General features: G+C 37.9%; 1 protein-coding gene across 1 annotated transcript in view; it reads right to left on the bottom strand.

Annotated features, from left to right (window-relative positions):
* Positions 1-2,040: 2,040 nt before the first annotated feature.
* Positions 2,041-16,757, bottom strand: part of UPRT (uracil phosphoribosyltransferase homolog) — a 46,406-nt gene continuing 31,689 nt past the window's right edge. The window contains exons 2-7 of the mRNA XM_029241364.1: positions 13,257-13,299; positions 10,466-10,535; positions 9,340-9,402; positions 7,196-7,357; positions 5,235-5,333; positions 2,041-3,068 (exon numbers count right to left, since the gene is read on the bottom strand). Coding sequence (XP_029097197.1) covers positions 2,962-3,068; positions 5,235-5,333; positions 7,196-7,357; positions 9,340-9,402; positions 10,466-10,535; positions 13,257-13,299 — 544 coding nt within the window. The 3' untranslated portion in view covers positions 2,041-2,961. The remainder of the gene's footprint in view (positions 3,069-5,234; positions 5,334-7,195; positions 7,358-9,339; positions 9,403-10,465; positions 10,536-13,256; positions 13,300-16,757) is intronic.

The following is a 16,757-nucleotide window of genomic DNA, read 5'->3' as shown; positions in this document are numbered from 1 at the left end:
AAATAGCTCAATTCCGTTTCTTTTTATGGCTGAGTAATATTCCATTGTATATATGTGCCACATCTTCTTTATCCATTCATCAGATGGTGGACACGTAGGTTGTTTCCATCTCCTAGCTATTGTAAATAGAGCTGCAATGAACATTTTGGTACATGACTCTATTAGAATTATGGTTTTCTTAGGGTATATGCCCAGTAGTGGGATTGCTGAGTCATATGGTAGTTCTATTTGTAGTTTTTTAAGGAACCTCCATACTGTTTTCCATAGTGGCTGTACCAATTCACATTCCCACCAGCAGTGCAAGAGTGTTCCCTTTTCTCCACACCCTCTCCAGCATTTATTGTTTCTAGATTTTTTGATGATGGCCATTTTGACTAGTGTGAGATGATATTTCATTGTAGTTTTGATTTGCATTTCTCTAATGATTAATGATGTTGAGCATTCTTTCATGTGTTTGTTGGCAGTCTGTATATCTTCTTTGGAGAAATGTCTATTTCGTTCTTCTGCCCATTTTTGGATTGGGTTGTTTGTTTTTTTGTTATTGAGCTGCATGTGATGCTTATAAATTTTGAAGATTAATCCTTTGTCAGTTGCTTCATTTGCAAATATTTTCTCCCATTCTGAGGGTTGTCTTTTGGTCTTGTTTAGTTTCCTTTGCTGTGCAAAAGCTCTGAAGTTTCATTAGGTCCCATGTGTATATTTTTGGTTTTATTTCCATTTCTCTAGGAGGTGGGTCAAAAAGGATCTTGCTGTGATTTATGTCATAGAGTGTTCTGCCTATGTTTTCCTCTAAGAGTTTGATAGTTCTGCCAATAAAATGTACAATCTGGAAGAAATGGATAAATTCTTAGAAATTCACAACCTGCCAAGACTGAATCAGGAAGAAATAGAAAATATGAACAGACCAATCACAAGCACTGAAATTGAAACTGTGATTAAAAATCTTCCAACAAACAAAAGCCCAGGACCAGATGGCTTCACAGGCGAATTCTATCAAACATTTAGAGAAGAGATAACACCTATCCTTCTCAAACTCTTCCAAAATATAGCACAGGGAGGAACACTCCCAAACTCATTCTACGAGGCCACCATCACCTTGATACGAAAACCAGACAAGGATGTCACAAAGAAAGAAAACTACAGGCCAATATCACTGATGAACATAGATGCAAAAATCCTCAACAAAATACTAGCAAATAGAATCCATCAGCACATTAAAAGGATCATATACCATGATCAAGTGGGGTTTATTCCAGGAATGCAAGGATTCTTCAATATACACAAATCAATCAATGTGATAAACCATATTAACAAATTGAAGGAGAAAAACCATATGATCATCTCAATAGATGCAGAGAAAGCTTTTGACAAAATTCAACACCCATTTATGATAAAAACCCTGCAGAAAGTAGGCATAAAGGGAACTTTCCTCAACATAATAAAGGCCATAAATGACAAACCCACAGTCAACATCATCCTCAATGGTGAAAAACTGAAAGCATTTCCAGTAAGATCAGGAACAAGACAAGGTTGCCCACTCTCACCACTCTTATTCAACATAGTTTTGGAAGTTTTAGCCACAGCAATCAGAGAAGAAAAGGAAATAAAAGGAATCCAAATTGGAAAAGAAGAAGTAAAGCTGTCACTGTTTGCAGATGACATGATACTATACATAGAGGATCCTAAAGATGCTACCACAAAACTACTAGAGCTAATCAATGAATCTGGTAAAGTATCAGGATACAAAATTAATGCACAGAAATCTCTGGCATTCCTATACACTAATGATGAAAAATCTGAAAGTGAAATCAAGAAAACACTCCCATTGACCATTGCAATAAAAAGATTAAAATATCTAGGAATAAACCTACCTAAGGAGACAAAAGACCTGTTTGCAGAAAATTATAAGACACTGATAAAAGAAATTAAAGATGATACAAATAGATGGAGAGATATACCATGTTCTTGGATTGGACGAATCAACATTGTGAAAATGACTCTACTGCCCAAAGCAATCTACAGATTCAATGCAATCCCTGTCAAACTACCAGTGGCATTTTTCACAGAACTAGAACAAAAAATTTCACAATTTGTATGAAAACACAAAAATGAAGCATTTTAATTTACTTATTGGCCATACGCCCAGCAAAAAACCATCCATTCCCCCACACCTCAGAAAAATCACCACCAATTCATTTCTAGGTCATTGATGGCATTAACAGTATTTAGCCCTCCCTTGTCAACATCCAGACATCCCTGGTTCAATCTGAGCAATTAGTGTTACATTTCCAGTTGCTGGAATGCCCCACCATCGTCTTCACTGCATTACACTTGACAAGGCACCTACCAACAATGCACATGGTAGGAAGTGAGCCATGAAGAACATAATGGCTTGAACGAAGAGCTAACTGTATACCCTGGATCTGCCAACTGAGTAAGGACACTAATGGAAACGTAAAATTTTATGAGGCATTCTTTATTCATCCTCTCCAAGTTACCAGTGTGTATTGTACTAGGAAGTAAAGCGTAGAGGAAGGTGACAACAGCCACATATATGAAATCTCCCTAGAACTAAAAGCAAACTAAACAAAATGCAAACTAGAGTGGGCCAATGAACTGACTCCCATTTGGGTTTTATTTGTGGCTGCAAGCAACCTCTAAACTGAGGTTCATAAATTAGGGAACAGTTTAATGCACTGATGGATCAGCAATTTGCATAAGAACATTATTAAAATATTTTTGAAGAGTTGCGTGTGCTTCATTGCTGAATTTGGTGCCAACGGTCAAGAAATAGCTAAATAAAAAAACAAACCTCAAGTATTTCCTTTTAATATATCTACTTCCAAAAATTACAAAGTATCTTTAAAATGATTTTCTATGTCATTCCTCAAATGAATTAGTCAAACAGGTAGAAACTCATAACTGTAATATTACACAATAGAATAATTTTCCTTCAATAACTTAGTCTGTTCCAAAGTATTTCTGTCCAAAATGTGTAGGTGCAACAGGATGAACTTCAGTAGTTAAAATTGTGATCTCTGGAAACTCCTGAATGATTGATTTGGCACCTTCAAAAAATAAAAGAGAATTGTCATTATGGCGGAATTTTTTGATAACATTACTTGGAATTCAGTAATTTTATAATCAGTCACTAGATCTAATATTGACAGACCAAGAGCAATGACCTTTGGACACATAGTCAGACTTGGTTAATCTCTTAGTTTATATAATGTCTGTATCTGAAAAGTTTTGATAGTAGTCAGACTATGTTTCCACCCACTCACTAATAAATTCTTAGAATCAAATTGTTTTCTCTCCAAGATCTGAAAAATATATTCAGTTATAGCAACTTTTCCCCTGAAGAGTCTTTTTTTGTTTTATTTTAAAGGCAGCTGGAATACAGAGAATACAGTCCTTTCTGGAAACAGGATCATACATAAGATGCTGGTTTCTCAACTGGAACACTGTTGAAACAAGTGCAAAGACTTCTTTGTTATGTTAGAGAAAGCTAGCTTTTGAGAAGTTATGACTCTAGCTTGGGCGGGGAGGAGATGGAGGAAGAAAGGAAAGGGACTAGCTAGGATGCCAGTCAAACTAAAAAGCCATAGCAAGGCTGCCACGGAATAAGATTTTTTCATCTATAATGTCAAAGAATTAGTATACTATTCTAATGTATACTATTACAACTAACACGGTTACTTTTCTACTCCCAAAGACAGAAAACCCAATAATTATTTGGTTATCTCAGTGTTTACAATGCCACCTCTGTTATATGGATGGATAACCAAGCAAATTACCCTTTGTCACCATCAACATTTGAACTACAGGTAATTTTTTATTATGAAACAGCAAGATAATCAATGGCATACTAAATGCAGCCATCCCAACTGGTTTCTCTGTAGCCTCTTCAGGGTTGGCTGAGACTTGGAACCTTTGGAAATGAGGAAACGCCCTAACTAGAAGCCACATATTTCTTTTTCTTCTCGATTATGAAACAAATACAAATTCATTGTAGAACATTTGGAAAATACAAAAAAAAAGCTTAAAAAAGAAAATGAATCACTTAGAATCCCACCACCCTAAGACAACCACTATTAATATTATGTGATTTAAAATGAAAATTGAAATAGTATTGTGCATCTGTCTAGCCTTTCATGCTGAGGAAAGATTTATTAGGTCCCATCTTAATCCAAGCCTGATTTTGGTAGTCATAATAGTCATAATTTGTATTAGTCATCTCTAAACTTGGCGATGACATTTTATACTATTCTAATGCTGTTGTTTATTCTGCTCTTACATTTACCAGATTCTTTGATGTCATTAAATATTTTTTCAAAAACATGATCTAACAGTTATATAATATTATACTCTTTGAATATACAGTTGACCCTTGAACAACATGGGGGTTAATCCACATATATAACTTATAGTTGACCCTCTGTATCTGCAGTTCCTCTGCATACATGAATTCAACCAACCATGGACTGTGTAGTACTGTAGTTTTCAGTATTGAAAAATATCCACGTATAAGTGGACCAACGCAGTTCAAACCCACGTTGTTCAAGGGTCAACTGTATATTTATTTAACCATTTCCAAGTAAGTCATTTATATACTTTCAAATTTTCTCTTACATGAAATACAGCTTTACAGTGACTATCCTAAATGCTGAATTTCTACATGCCTTTATGATTATTTTCTTAGGATACTTTCACAATCGTCTTAGATTACATGGCAAAAAAAACTAGGGTCGTAAATTAGGCTTACCTCTCTCAGGAAATGGAGGACACAAGTTCTTTCACTGTGCCCTTTGAGCAGAAGTCTAACTTTACAAACTTTTGATCTTTGCTTCACACTGCAAAGCTTACTTCAGTAAGACCACAGGGCTAGCTAGAACCTCGAGTTTCTTGCTGTTTGAGAGCAGTTTTCAGGCTCAGGTGGGGAGGCAGGAGAAATAGTGACCTTTCAGCCATTTGCAAGCTCTACTCAAACAGGGCCACCATGAAAACAACTGCAATCCCCTTCAATGGAATTAATTCATACTTCTCCATTTGAATTTGAACAACAGTAGAATGGTGTAAAGTATTACCACTAAGCTTAGAGATGACAAACACAAGTTATAACTACCAAAATTCAATTTGAATTTAATGTGGAAGCAAATGAACTTTTCCTCAGGATAAGAGGCTAGGCAGATGTACACTTAACCACCCCATGACCATCAAGAGCATGAACTCACCATGAGGAGTGGAGAACAGACTGAGTAGGATAATAACACTAGGTTGAACTCCATGTTCTATGAGAACCTTTACAGCTTCAATTACAGTGTTTCCAGTGCCTGAAATAAAATGACAACCAAATGCATTGGCAACTTTAACATTCATCTCAAAATGTCTTTGAGCTTCTTTGAAGTAAAGGCAGTTTAGTAATGTAATACAAGATACTACTAGAGGGCTTCCCTGGTGGCGCAGTGGTTGAGAATCTGCCTGCCAATGCAGGGGACATTCGAGCCCTGGTCTGGGAAGATCCCACATGCCGCAGAGCAACTGGGCCCATGAGCCACAATTACTGAGCCTGCGCGTCTGGAGCCTGTGCTCCGCTGAGAACAAGAGAGGCAGCGATAGTGAGAGGCCCGCGCACCGCAATGAAGAGTGGCCCCCGCTTGCCACAACTAGAGAAAGCCCTCGCACAAAAATGAAGACCCAACACAGCCATAAATAAATTAATTTAAAAAAAAAGATACTACTAGACACCTTGAGAAAACCATAGTTCAAAAAGAGTCATGTACCACAATGTTCATTGCAGCTTCTATGGAAGCAACCTAAGTGTCCATCAACAGATGAATGGATAAAGAAGATGTGGCACAACCTAGAGGGGTGGGATAGGGAGGGTGGGAGGGAGGGAGATGCAAGAGGGAAGAGATATGGGAACATATGTATATGTATAACTGATTCACTTTGTTATAAAGCAGAAACTAACACACCATTGTAAAGCAATTATACTCCAATAAAGATGTAAAAAATAGATAAATAAAAAATAAAATAAAAAGATGTGGCACATATATACAATGGAATGTTACTCAGCCATAAAAAGAAGCAAAATTGAGTTATATGTAGTGAGGTGGATGGACCTAGAGTCTGTCATACAATGAAGTAAGTCAGAAAGAGAAAAACAAATACCATATGCTAATAACACATATATATGGAATCTAAAAAAAAAAAAGGGTTCTTAAGAACCTAGGGGCAGGACAGAAATTAAGACGCAGATGTAGGGAATGGACTTAAGGACACAGGGAGGGGGAAGGGTAAGCTGGGACGAAGTGAGAGAGTGGCATGGACATATATACACTACCAATTGTAAAACAGATAGCCAGTGAGAAGCAGCCGCATAGCACAGAGAGATCAGCTCGGTGCTTTGTGACCACCTAGACGGGTGGGATAGGGAGCGTGGGAGGGAGATGCAAGAGGAAGGAGATATGGGGATATATGTATATGTATAGCTGATTCACTCTGTTATAAAGCAGAAACTAACACACCATTGTAAAGGAATTACACTCCAATAAAGCTGTTAAAACAAAAAAGATACTACAAGACAAAGCTTCATTTGAAGGTGCCTGTTTTTTATCAATGATGTTATTTTCAATAACAGACATAACCCATATACTTTTCAGTTTTCAAATGCACAACAAGCCCTAAATTCGTTCAGTATTTGAGATATCAAATATAACACCCACCCACCACCCCTAACCCCAGGATATGAGTAAGCTTAGGAAACAGACTAGAATAGGAAAAAAAAAATTACCTCCAAAGAGGATAAATCCTTGAGAAAATCATTGCTATACTCATTGGGCTAGAGAAGGGACATATTTCAATGTATTTTCTGTGTTCTATATATTTTGCCTCATTAAATCCTTTGCTTCAATGTGTTAATTTTAAGATAGAAGTTTTTGGAGCTAATAAAGTTTGACTAATGTGTATTCTCTTATTACAAAATAAGAATTCCCCAGAGAACTTCCCAGGGCAACTCCAAATCAAAACAAAAAACACATTTAGAAATGGTTTTCTAAAGAATGGTTTTTGAGAAAAACAAAAAACACATTTAGAAACGGTTTTCGCCTTTATATAAGGGTACCTAGAAGGCAGGCACTAAGTTGAATTTAAACCCTAACCAAAGGTTACAAACTAAACACAAGCCACTCACTGAGAATCGGATACATCAGAAGGACTTTTCTCCTGTAAATGTCTGGGGGGAACTTGGCATAATATACTTTGGCTCTTTGTGTCTCCTCATCACTCTGAATCAGGATCTTTCCAATTCGTATGGATCGACAGCAGTCTCGTAAACCTTGTTCCATTGCCTCACCTTGAAGAAGGAAATAAAAAAGAAGGAAAGAGGGATTAGGAGGAGATACAGTGAAAGTCCAAGAATAGGCCAAAGCAGAGTTTTTGACTGTTATTAATACAATAAATAAAGACATTGTCAAAATGGAAGCAATTCTTCTTAAGCTAACAGCTTTTACTTCGGATATGCTCATATTTTATACTTAATTCAGGTCAATGAAACTAGGATACGCTAGTTTTATTGCTGGCTTGCAAGTTTTAGAGCTGTCGTGCTTCCATGATTACAGTAAATAAAGTGTTTTATTAAGCTGCTCCTTGAACTTTTCTAATATCAGGAACATTTTACTCCTATTATTTTAAAGAAACTGTGTTACTTTCATCTGGCAAAAATATAAATATTTATGGAAGAATGGGGGCTACAGAACAAAGGCTCTCCATTTAGATTAAGCTGGCGTCAAGAGATATCACTTAGACCCAGCAATGACTTCAATGGCAGAGGCTTCATTGGCAAACAGTGAAAAAGTAATATATGTTCCCTCTCCCCCCTAGAGAACCACAACCAACACCACCACCACACCCTTGGTTTCTGAACACAGAGCTATTTTTGAGTCTGAATTCCTTTAAGGAAGTGTTTGCCAAAAGTCAACCATTTTCATACCATCGTCAAGATTTTAGGCCACACCAAAATTCTACTTGTATGGTTATTTACTTAATATTTTTCTTTAAATTAACTGGTTTTTTTACATTTATTTTAAAAGGAAACTTTATATCACTAGTGAAAATATAAAAACAGTTTCTTTCTATTAGGTATGAAAATCAACCAATAGCTATTAAGGTTAAAAACACCCTGTCTATGCATCACCCCCAAGGTCATCCTGTATACACTAGGGGTGCGAGGACCATGCTGCTGCCTTTAGGGCAGAAGCTGGACTAAAACAGAAGAAATTGTGCCTTAAAAGCCCATCTCCATTGTCTTCACCAGTTTTAAAAGGTTGAACACCATTGTCCTGAAAATCCTATCGTTGCTTAAGAGCTACCTTCTATAAAAAAGGGAGCTTAAAGCTCCTATTTTATTGGAGATATTCAATTGTTCACAAACAGAACTTCATAGCCAGAGAAGAAAAGGGAATGTTTATATGTGAAATAAAAATCCGGGGACTTCCCTGGTGGTCCAGTGGTTAAGACTCCATGCTGCCACTGCAGGGGACCACAGGTTGGATCCGTGGTGGGGGAACTAAGATCCCACATGCTGCATGGTATGGCAAAAAAAAAAAATCTGTTTCCAATGCAAGCAAGTGGGGCTTCTACCATACCTTGGATCCTGTACAAAGAATAATTAAGGAATTAAGTTGCTGAATGGAAATAATCATCCCCATGTAACAGGTATAGGTCCTAATTACAGGCATGTGATTTTGCTGCACAAAGGTTGGTTTAGAAGGATAATCGGTTGGACTCAAACACAAATATTTATAAGACTAGCAATTGGAAATACCTAGAGTTAATCACAGTTAAGTTCTTTTGCCTACATAGTCATATACTCATCAAATATAAAACTAAAAATATTAAACAAGCCATTCAGTCCAGTTCCTGACAGGGTAGGGCTGTTCCTCACAAAAGAAATTTAAAAAAACAGAACAAAGATTTTCTCTAGTTGTTCTGCAGGCCTGAATTTGTGCTGTATTCCCTCAAAATTCAAGCTGCCCTGTTCTCTCCAAGATAGATAGCATCATTGCATCCTCTTGTTCTCCCACCCTCCTCTGAATCTTTCAAAGCTGGCTTGCCCATGGGGATAGGCCACTAGGGAAGATGCTCTGCAGTTAAAATTAGCCAAACTCGGCGACACATAGGCTATGATTCCAAGGCACCATGAGGATAGACAACACAGGTGGTGAGATTTAAGCTAAGGAAGGCTGCAATTGTGACAGACAAGACCGCCTCTCTCCTGGAAAATAGCAACTGCATCTATGCACGCAAAGAGACAAAGTCACACATATGCAAACCTACCGCTTCTCATTATGCTGACCCCACAGTTTCCCTTCTCAAATTTCACTCCTTCATACTTGTACCCTGTTGGGGAATAAAACCGAAGAATTTATCTTTCATCATTGGAGAGACCTACTTATTTAATAAAGTAACTAAGCTTTAAAGCAGATGGGTACAGAGCAACTCTTGTCCAGACATACTGTATAACATCTTAGGTTCCCTGTGAAAGTAATAAGAAGAGCCATGATTTTTCATATTTACTTTTTAATTCTTCATAAAAAACCTGTGGGAATAATTGGGAGAGGTAGACTTCATCGACTGGGAACAGGCCTTATGATAGAATGATATTCACATACATGTTCCTCAAACTGAATCCAGACAAGAATTGTACTCCAAGAATGCTAGAAAGCCCATCAATTCAAACTGGGACCCCACTGTGAGCCACAGCAGAGAGCCTCCTCATTCCGGTCCCTTTTTATGAGCCTCCATTCTGCATTAAAAAGCAGAAGAGAAAGGTTGAAGTAATTATCAAGACATGTTCATGCCTTGGTCTCATCCTGAATTTGTATCAATTATGATGCAGCAAATTCAGCCCCCAATTTTCATAAAATCAACCTTTGGATATAACAGCTTCCATTATTTACTAAAGAACCAAATCAGAATTTCAAATCCCTAAAATAGGGATCCTTGGCTTCTTTCTATTAGAGCAGAACAAAGCCCCTTCTCTAATCCTCATCATTTTTAGTTTTCCTTTTTTTTTTTTACTTTTCATCCTTTTACCTGGAGTTTCAATGCCAAACCAGCCCACCCATTTGTTAACACCAGAAGCTTCCCTACAGAGGTGAAGATAAGCTGCCAGCAATTCTTAGCTCTGGTCCCAATGTGCCATCATCAAAGGCAACACCTGCATGCTGAAGAATATTTATTAACCTTTAACTTGAACTGACCAGCAAGCCATTAACAAAAGGTCATCCACATAAATTTCTTTGCTAAATGTCTCCAAGTTTATTAAGTTGTTTAAAAGAACAGCTCCACATAGACTCCTCATTTTGCATACTGATTTACTCAGACTGCTTTTTTTCCATTTTCCCCCAATTCTATCTCAGAATTTTTATGAGGCGAATATGAGAGTAACAGCCCTGGTTACCTGTTGGAGTGGTCACCATGCATTCTTTATATGGTAGCTGATTCAATCCCTCTTCCACAACAAGTCTGATCTAGAGAGTCAAAGGAAGAATAAGTTGAGAACTTGCTAAGAATCTCCTGTTAGCTGTAAGCCTCAGGAGCTGAAAACTAGGCAAAAAGTCAGTAACATACGAGGCAAGGATTTAGCTTATGGAAGTAGGAAGGGGGCCCCTATCATGTGTTAGATACAGAGATAGAAACAAATGCCAGGCTGCTTGCTGCTAGGTATCCAACCTCGGTTAGGCAATGATTGCCACTAAAAGGCTCAAGTATGCTTTCTGATTCTCATTCAGTCAGTCCAGGCTATATTATGAGAAATGCAAAACTACAGCAAGTGTCAAGAGTCATGGCAGGAACACTTGGAAGTAATATACTTCTGGCTACTCTAGAAATAGTGCTCATTGGAAACTTCTTTGCCTTGTTTAGTACTCTGAAATTGTCAAGTCAGACACTTTTTAACAAAGGCCCACCATAATGCAAAATAAAGCCTGAATTTCTTAGGAGGAAATAAATGAGTGGATGGGGCTGAACCAATTTACTGAACTTGAAGAAGGATCCAGTCGAATGCATTGGGACTTCCCAGCTTAAAAAAAAAAAAGGCTCCTAATGATCTTAATATGTGGTACAGAGGAAAGAATCCATCAGAACTACTAGGAATAGCCTCTAAAACCCACCGGTTATGGTATTTCTATGACTACCCAGAGCCCATTACAAAAAGGCAGTGCTGAGTCTGCAAAGCACATTTTCTCCAATCAATATTACATTACTGATTGAGAATCAGGAACATCAGGGAGAAATGTCAGGCCCCATGCTCTGTTATCACAACAAAACATCCTGCTGCCATTAAAATGATCAATGCTAAATGGGCCAGCACTTTGTCAACCTGCAGCACCAGAGGGTCAAGGAAGCTCATGAATACTGTGTGTGTGTGCATACTCACCTCTAGCCACCACCTTCTGTGGAGGTTAATGTTTCTTATGAGCAAAAAGTACACGGGAAGAAGAGGATCATTTTCTTTGAAGAGCCTAGTTCTCCTAGTAACACTCCTCTAAAGAGTCTTACCTCCTGCCCATCTCCTGCAACTCTGGGACAGAAATTAGTGTGTCCTAGCCTTACAGGAGGATATAAAACCAGAAGAAGGATGACTAAAATATAAAGAACTCAAGATCTGAGCGCCAGGAGAGCCAATCCTGACAAATTCAGGATAGAATTAATGTCCACTATAACAGGACCCTTGTGCTAGAAGAGACAGTGTACTAGAAATCCTCAACACTAGAAACCTCAACAGCTCCTGTCCCTACCACAATCACAACTGACCCTCCACACCCCCCACCCCCAATATCAGGACCTTCAAATCCAACTGCAGAGAACAGACAGGTCCTAATTACCATCCCCTGAGGTGAATTATGCCCTGGGTCCTTATTATCTCATTTGACTAAGATATAATACTTGCCCTTCCAGGCAAGCATTTTACAATAACCATGAACTTACTTCCTATGTTCTCCAGAAAAATGGAACAAGGAGAGCAAAAGAAAGAGCAATCATTTTCTACCAGTGAACACCAAGACCTCTGTTTTCCCCACAGCAGCCACTGACACAATTGCCTTGAACCTGTCCCTTTGGTTTGATGAAAGCATAAAGACAGAATAACCTATCACTCCAAGAATGTCAACTACATTTATCTTGATGCAGTCCAAGGATTATTACTGGCCCTGGAAGCTCAAATAGAAGTGGCCTTTGAACCAAGAATACTTAAAGTCAAAAATGGAACAGGAGTTGTCCACACTCTTTTGGAATAAAGATTTCCCTAGGGAAAAGGTAAATAAAGAGTTTCATGCCTCCCCCCACCAACACCATCACATTCCCTTTAATAATATATCTTCTACTATCTGATTATAACTATAAGCTTAATAAGTCACTTTTCTTTCTTTCCCAAACTAAATACTGAGAACAGTATTTAGATTGTAAACCCCACAATATCAGGGACCATGCTATATGCTTTACCACTGTATCTCCTCCCCCCACAACACAGTCTAGCACAGTGTCTGACTCACATGAGTTCAAAGTATATTTCATGAACAGATGAATACTAATAACCACAGCAGAATATGTGTCAACCTCATTCTAAGCACTGAACAAATTTAGATATAAACACAAGAAGTAAACAGGGCTTACCCAAGACAGCCCAATTTGGCCTGAGATCCTCTCAGATGACACTAGCTAAACAGAATTGGGCTTGGTCAATTCTTAACAGCAAGTCCCTGAGCATAGACAGTACAACTTAGTATTTCACGTGTGAGGATACTACAGAAAAGAAGAGGCAAAATAGATATTCAACCCCATGTAAACTACAAGCTAGGTATTAGTTTTTGTGCATTCGATGGATCCCACAAGGGTAACTACTAGGTCTTTTACATCTTTGATTTCCTTTTAATTTACTTCACTTCACTGCCCTAAGAGGAGGCATTTAAGCCTCAGGATCAGGTTACCAAGATCCACTTGAAAGGTAGTAAGTGGTACCTCAGAACTACAGAGAATTAGTTCATGGACAATGCTTTGAGGTGAATGGGACTGAGGCAGAGCTTTAATGCAACAGTAGAAACAACACTTGCAAAGTCTAGCAAGATGTGGGTTACTTGGTACAATCTCTTTTGACCCCAGAATGCTCTAGAACAAAACAGCCCCTTGGCCTACTACGATTGTATCACTAGGAACAACAGTGAAATGAAAATGGAAAGCCTCCATCCACCTACCAAACGATCCGCAGAAAACATGAAGTCCCCTCTACTGGCTGTCCTAAAAAAAAAGTACAAGTTTTAGTCTAGATTAGAGCTTTAAAGTGAAATATTACTTAATATATATAGTAACTCTGATATTAAAACGTATTACATGCTAAAAGCTTAAAGGCTTACCTGTAACAGACTATTATTGAGACATGACATTTTTCACTAGGATACAGGAACCTAAATGGAATGACTTGGTAAATATTATTGAAAATGCTCATTTGATATTAACACTAGAGAGAGGAATTGAAAAGATCATGTAGTCTCCCACGGAACTGCCCAAGTATATACTCTTCAATCAGGAGATGAACAAGTTCCCCCTGGAAGATGGCAGCAAGTCCAGAGCTCAAGTTAAGAAAAAAACTTTGCAGTTAGAAAACCAGGTTCTCCCCATTCTCACGCACCATTCACCTTGATCTAAAACCCTACTACCAACATAAGTAACCTATCTATTGATACTTTGTCTCTAATCCTTTTTGGAATGAGAATGGCACAAACAAGTAAATCCTCTGTTTCTGCCATTGCTTTCAAGAAGACATAACCTAATTTCCAAGACCTCTTTCTCAAACTATTGATAACTTTTTCCCTTTGCCTGTTTTTCAATCAAATAGTTTATTCCATACATCTTTCTACCTACTTCCTGTACACTTCCTTCTGGCCAGTACTTTCAGATCCTGAGGTACCCAAGTAATAATAATCGAGGGTTGCGCCTACCCACAAACTGTTAACCAGCCAAAAGAAGAAAGTTTATAAGGCTGACATTTTTTCTGTATGTAAAAACCTAGCATTGTTCCTCCTCTTTCTCTCATGTAAGTTAAATGATCTGACAGATTTACAGTTTATGTACTTAAAAATGCCCATCAGCCTATCCATAGCATACCTAAAATATTCCCCAACACAGCATCGAAATGGCATATGAAAGCATATATTATCTCACTATACGATTAATCATGACTCTTTTTCAGGCTTCATTTACTTTCTCTGACAGGGAAAAGCAATGAAATACCCCTGACACAAATGGCATTAGGTTTCTTAGAGTAACCACAGTTCTATCATTATTACAGATACTAATTCTCTAAAATATGGATCATAATTGAGCAATAGGAAGAATATAGGCCTGTATTCTTTTTTTTAATTTTAATTTTTTACATCTTTATTGGAGTATAATTGCTTTACAATGGTGTGTTAGTTTCTGCTTTATAAAAAAGTGAATCAGTTATGCATATACATATGTTCCCATATCTCTTCCCTCTGGCGTCTCGTTCCCTCCCACCCTCCCTATCCCACCCCTCCAGGTGGTCACAAAGCACCGAGATGATCTCCCTGAGCTATGCGGCTGCTTCCCACTAGCTATCTACCTTACGTTGGGTACTGTATATATGCCCATGCCTCTCCCTCGTTAGTCAAAGCTTACCCTTCCCCCTCCCCATATCCTCAAGTCCATTCTCTAGTAGGTCTGTGTCTTTATTCCTGTCTTACCCCTAGGTTCTTCATGACATTTTTTTTCTTAAATTCCATATATATGTGTTAGCATACGGTATTTGTCTTTCTCTTTCTGACTTACTTCACTCTGTATGACAGACTCTAGCTCTATCCACCTCATTACAAATAGCTCAATTTCGTTTCTTTTTATGGCTGAGTAATATTCCATTGCATATATGTGCCACATCTTCTTTATCCATTCATCCGATGGTGGACACTTAGGTTGTTTCCATCTCCGGGCTACTGTAAATAGAGCTGCAATGAACATTTTGGTACATGATTCTTTTTGAATTATGGTTTTCTCAGGGTATATGCCCAGTAGTGGGATTGCTGGGTCATATGGTAGTTCTGTTTGTAGTTTTTCAAGGAACCTCCATACTGTTCTCCATAGTGGCTGTACCAATTCACATCCGCACCAGCTGCGCAAGCGTGTCCACACCCTCTCCAGCATTTATTGTTTCTAGATTTTTTGATGATGGCCATTCTGACTGGTGTGAGATGATATTTCATTGAAGTTTTGATTTGCATTTCTTTAATGATTAATGATGTTGAGCATTCTTTCATGTGTTTGCTGGCAGTCTGTATATCTTCTTTGGAGAAATGTCTATTTAGATCTTCTGCCCATTTTTGGATTGGGTTGTTTGTTTTTTTGTTATTGAGCTGCATGAGCTGCTTATAAACTTTGGAGATTAATCCTTTGTCAGTTGTTTCATTTGCAAATATTTTCTCCCATTCTGAGGCTTGTCTTTTGGTCTTGTTTATGGTTTCCTTTGCTGTGCAAATGCTGTGTAGTTTCATTAGGTTCCATTTGTTTATTTTTGTTTTTATTTCTGTTTCTCTAGGAAGTGAGTCAAAAAGGATCTTGCTGTGATTTATGTCATAGAGTGTTCTGCCTATGCTTTCCTCTTCTCTAAGAGTTTGATAGTGTCTGGCCTTATATTTAGGTCTTTAATCCATTTTGAGCTTATTTTTGTGTATGGTGTCAGGGAGTGATCTAATCTCATACTTTTACAAGTACCTGTCAAGTTTTCCCAGCACCACTTATTGAAGAGGCTGTCCTTTCTCCACTGTATATTCCTGCCTCCTTTATCAAAGATAAGGTGACCATATGTGCCTGGGTTTATCTCTGGGCTTTCTATCCTGTTCCATTGATCTATCCTTTTCATTTTGTGCCAGTACCATACTGTCTTGATTACTGTAGCTTTGTACTACAGTCTGAAATCACGGAGCCTGATTACTCCAGCTCCGTTTTTTGTTCTCAAGATTGCTTTGGCTCTTCAGGATCTTTTCTGTCTCCATACAAATTGTGAATTATTTGTTCTAGTTCTGTGAAAAATGCCACTGGTAGTTTGATAGGGATTGCATTGAATCTGTAGATTGCTTTGGGTAGTAGAGTCATTTTCACAATGTTGATTCTTCCAATCCAAGAACATGGTATACCTCTCCATCTATTTGTATCATTTTTAAATTCTTTCATCAGTGTCTTATAATTTTCTGCATACAGGTCTCTTGTCTCCTTAGGTAGGCTTATTCCTAGATATTTTAATCTTTTTGTTGCAATGGTAAATGGGAGTGTTTTCTTGATTTCACTTTCAGATTTTTCATCATTAGTGTATAGGAATGTCAGAGATTTCTGTGCATTAATTTTGTATCCTGATACTTTACCAAATTAATTGATTAGCTCTAGTAGTTTTCTGGTAGCACCTTTAGGATCCTCTATATATAGTATCATGACATCTGCAAACAGTGACAGCTTTACTTCTTCTTTTCTGATTTGGATTCCTTTATTTCCTTTTCTTCTCTGATTGCTGTGGCTAAAATTTCCAAAACTATGTTGAATAAGAGTGGTGAGAGTGGGCAACCTTGTCTTGTTCCTGATCTTAGTGGAAATGCTTTCAGTTTTTCACCATTGAGGATGATGTTGGATGTGGGTTTGTCATATATGGCCTTTATTATGTTGAGGAAAGTTCACTCTATGTCTACTTCCTG

This window comes from Monodon monoceros, unplaced genomic scaffold, assembly GCF_005190385.1.
Source record: "Monodon monoceros isolate NGI ecotype Baffin Bay Population unplaced genomic scaffold, NGI_Narwhal_1 Super_Scaffold_22, whole genome shotgun sequence".
NCBI lineage: Eukaryota > Metazoa > Chordata > Mammalia > Artiodactyla > Monodontidae > Monodon > Monodon monoceros.
Note: the sequence above shows the minus strand (reverse complement) of the source record. Positions and strands in the feature narration are given on the sequence as shown.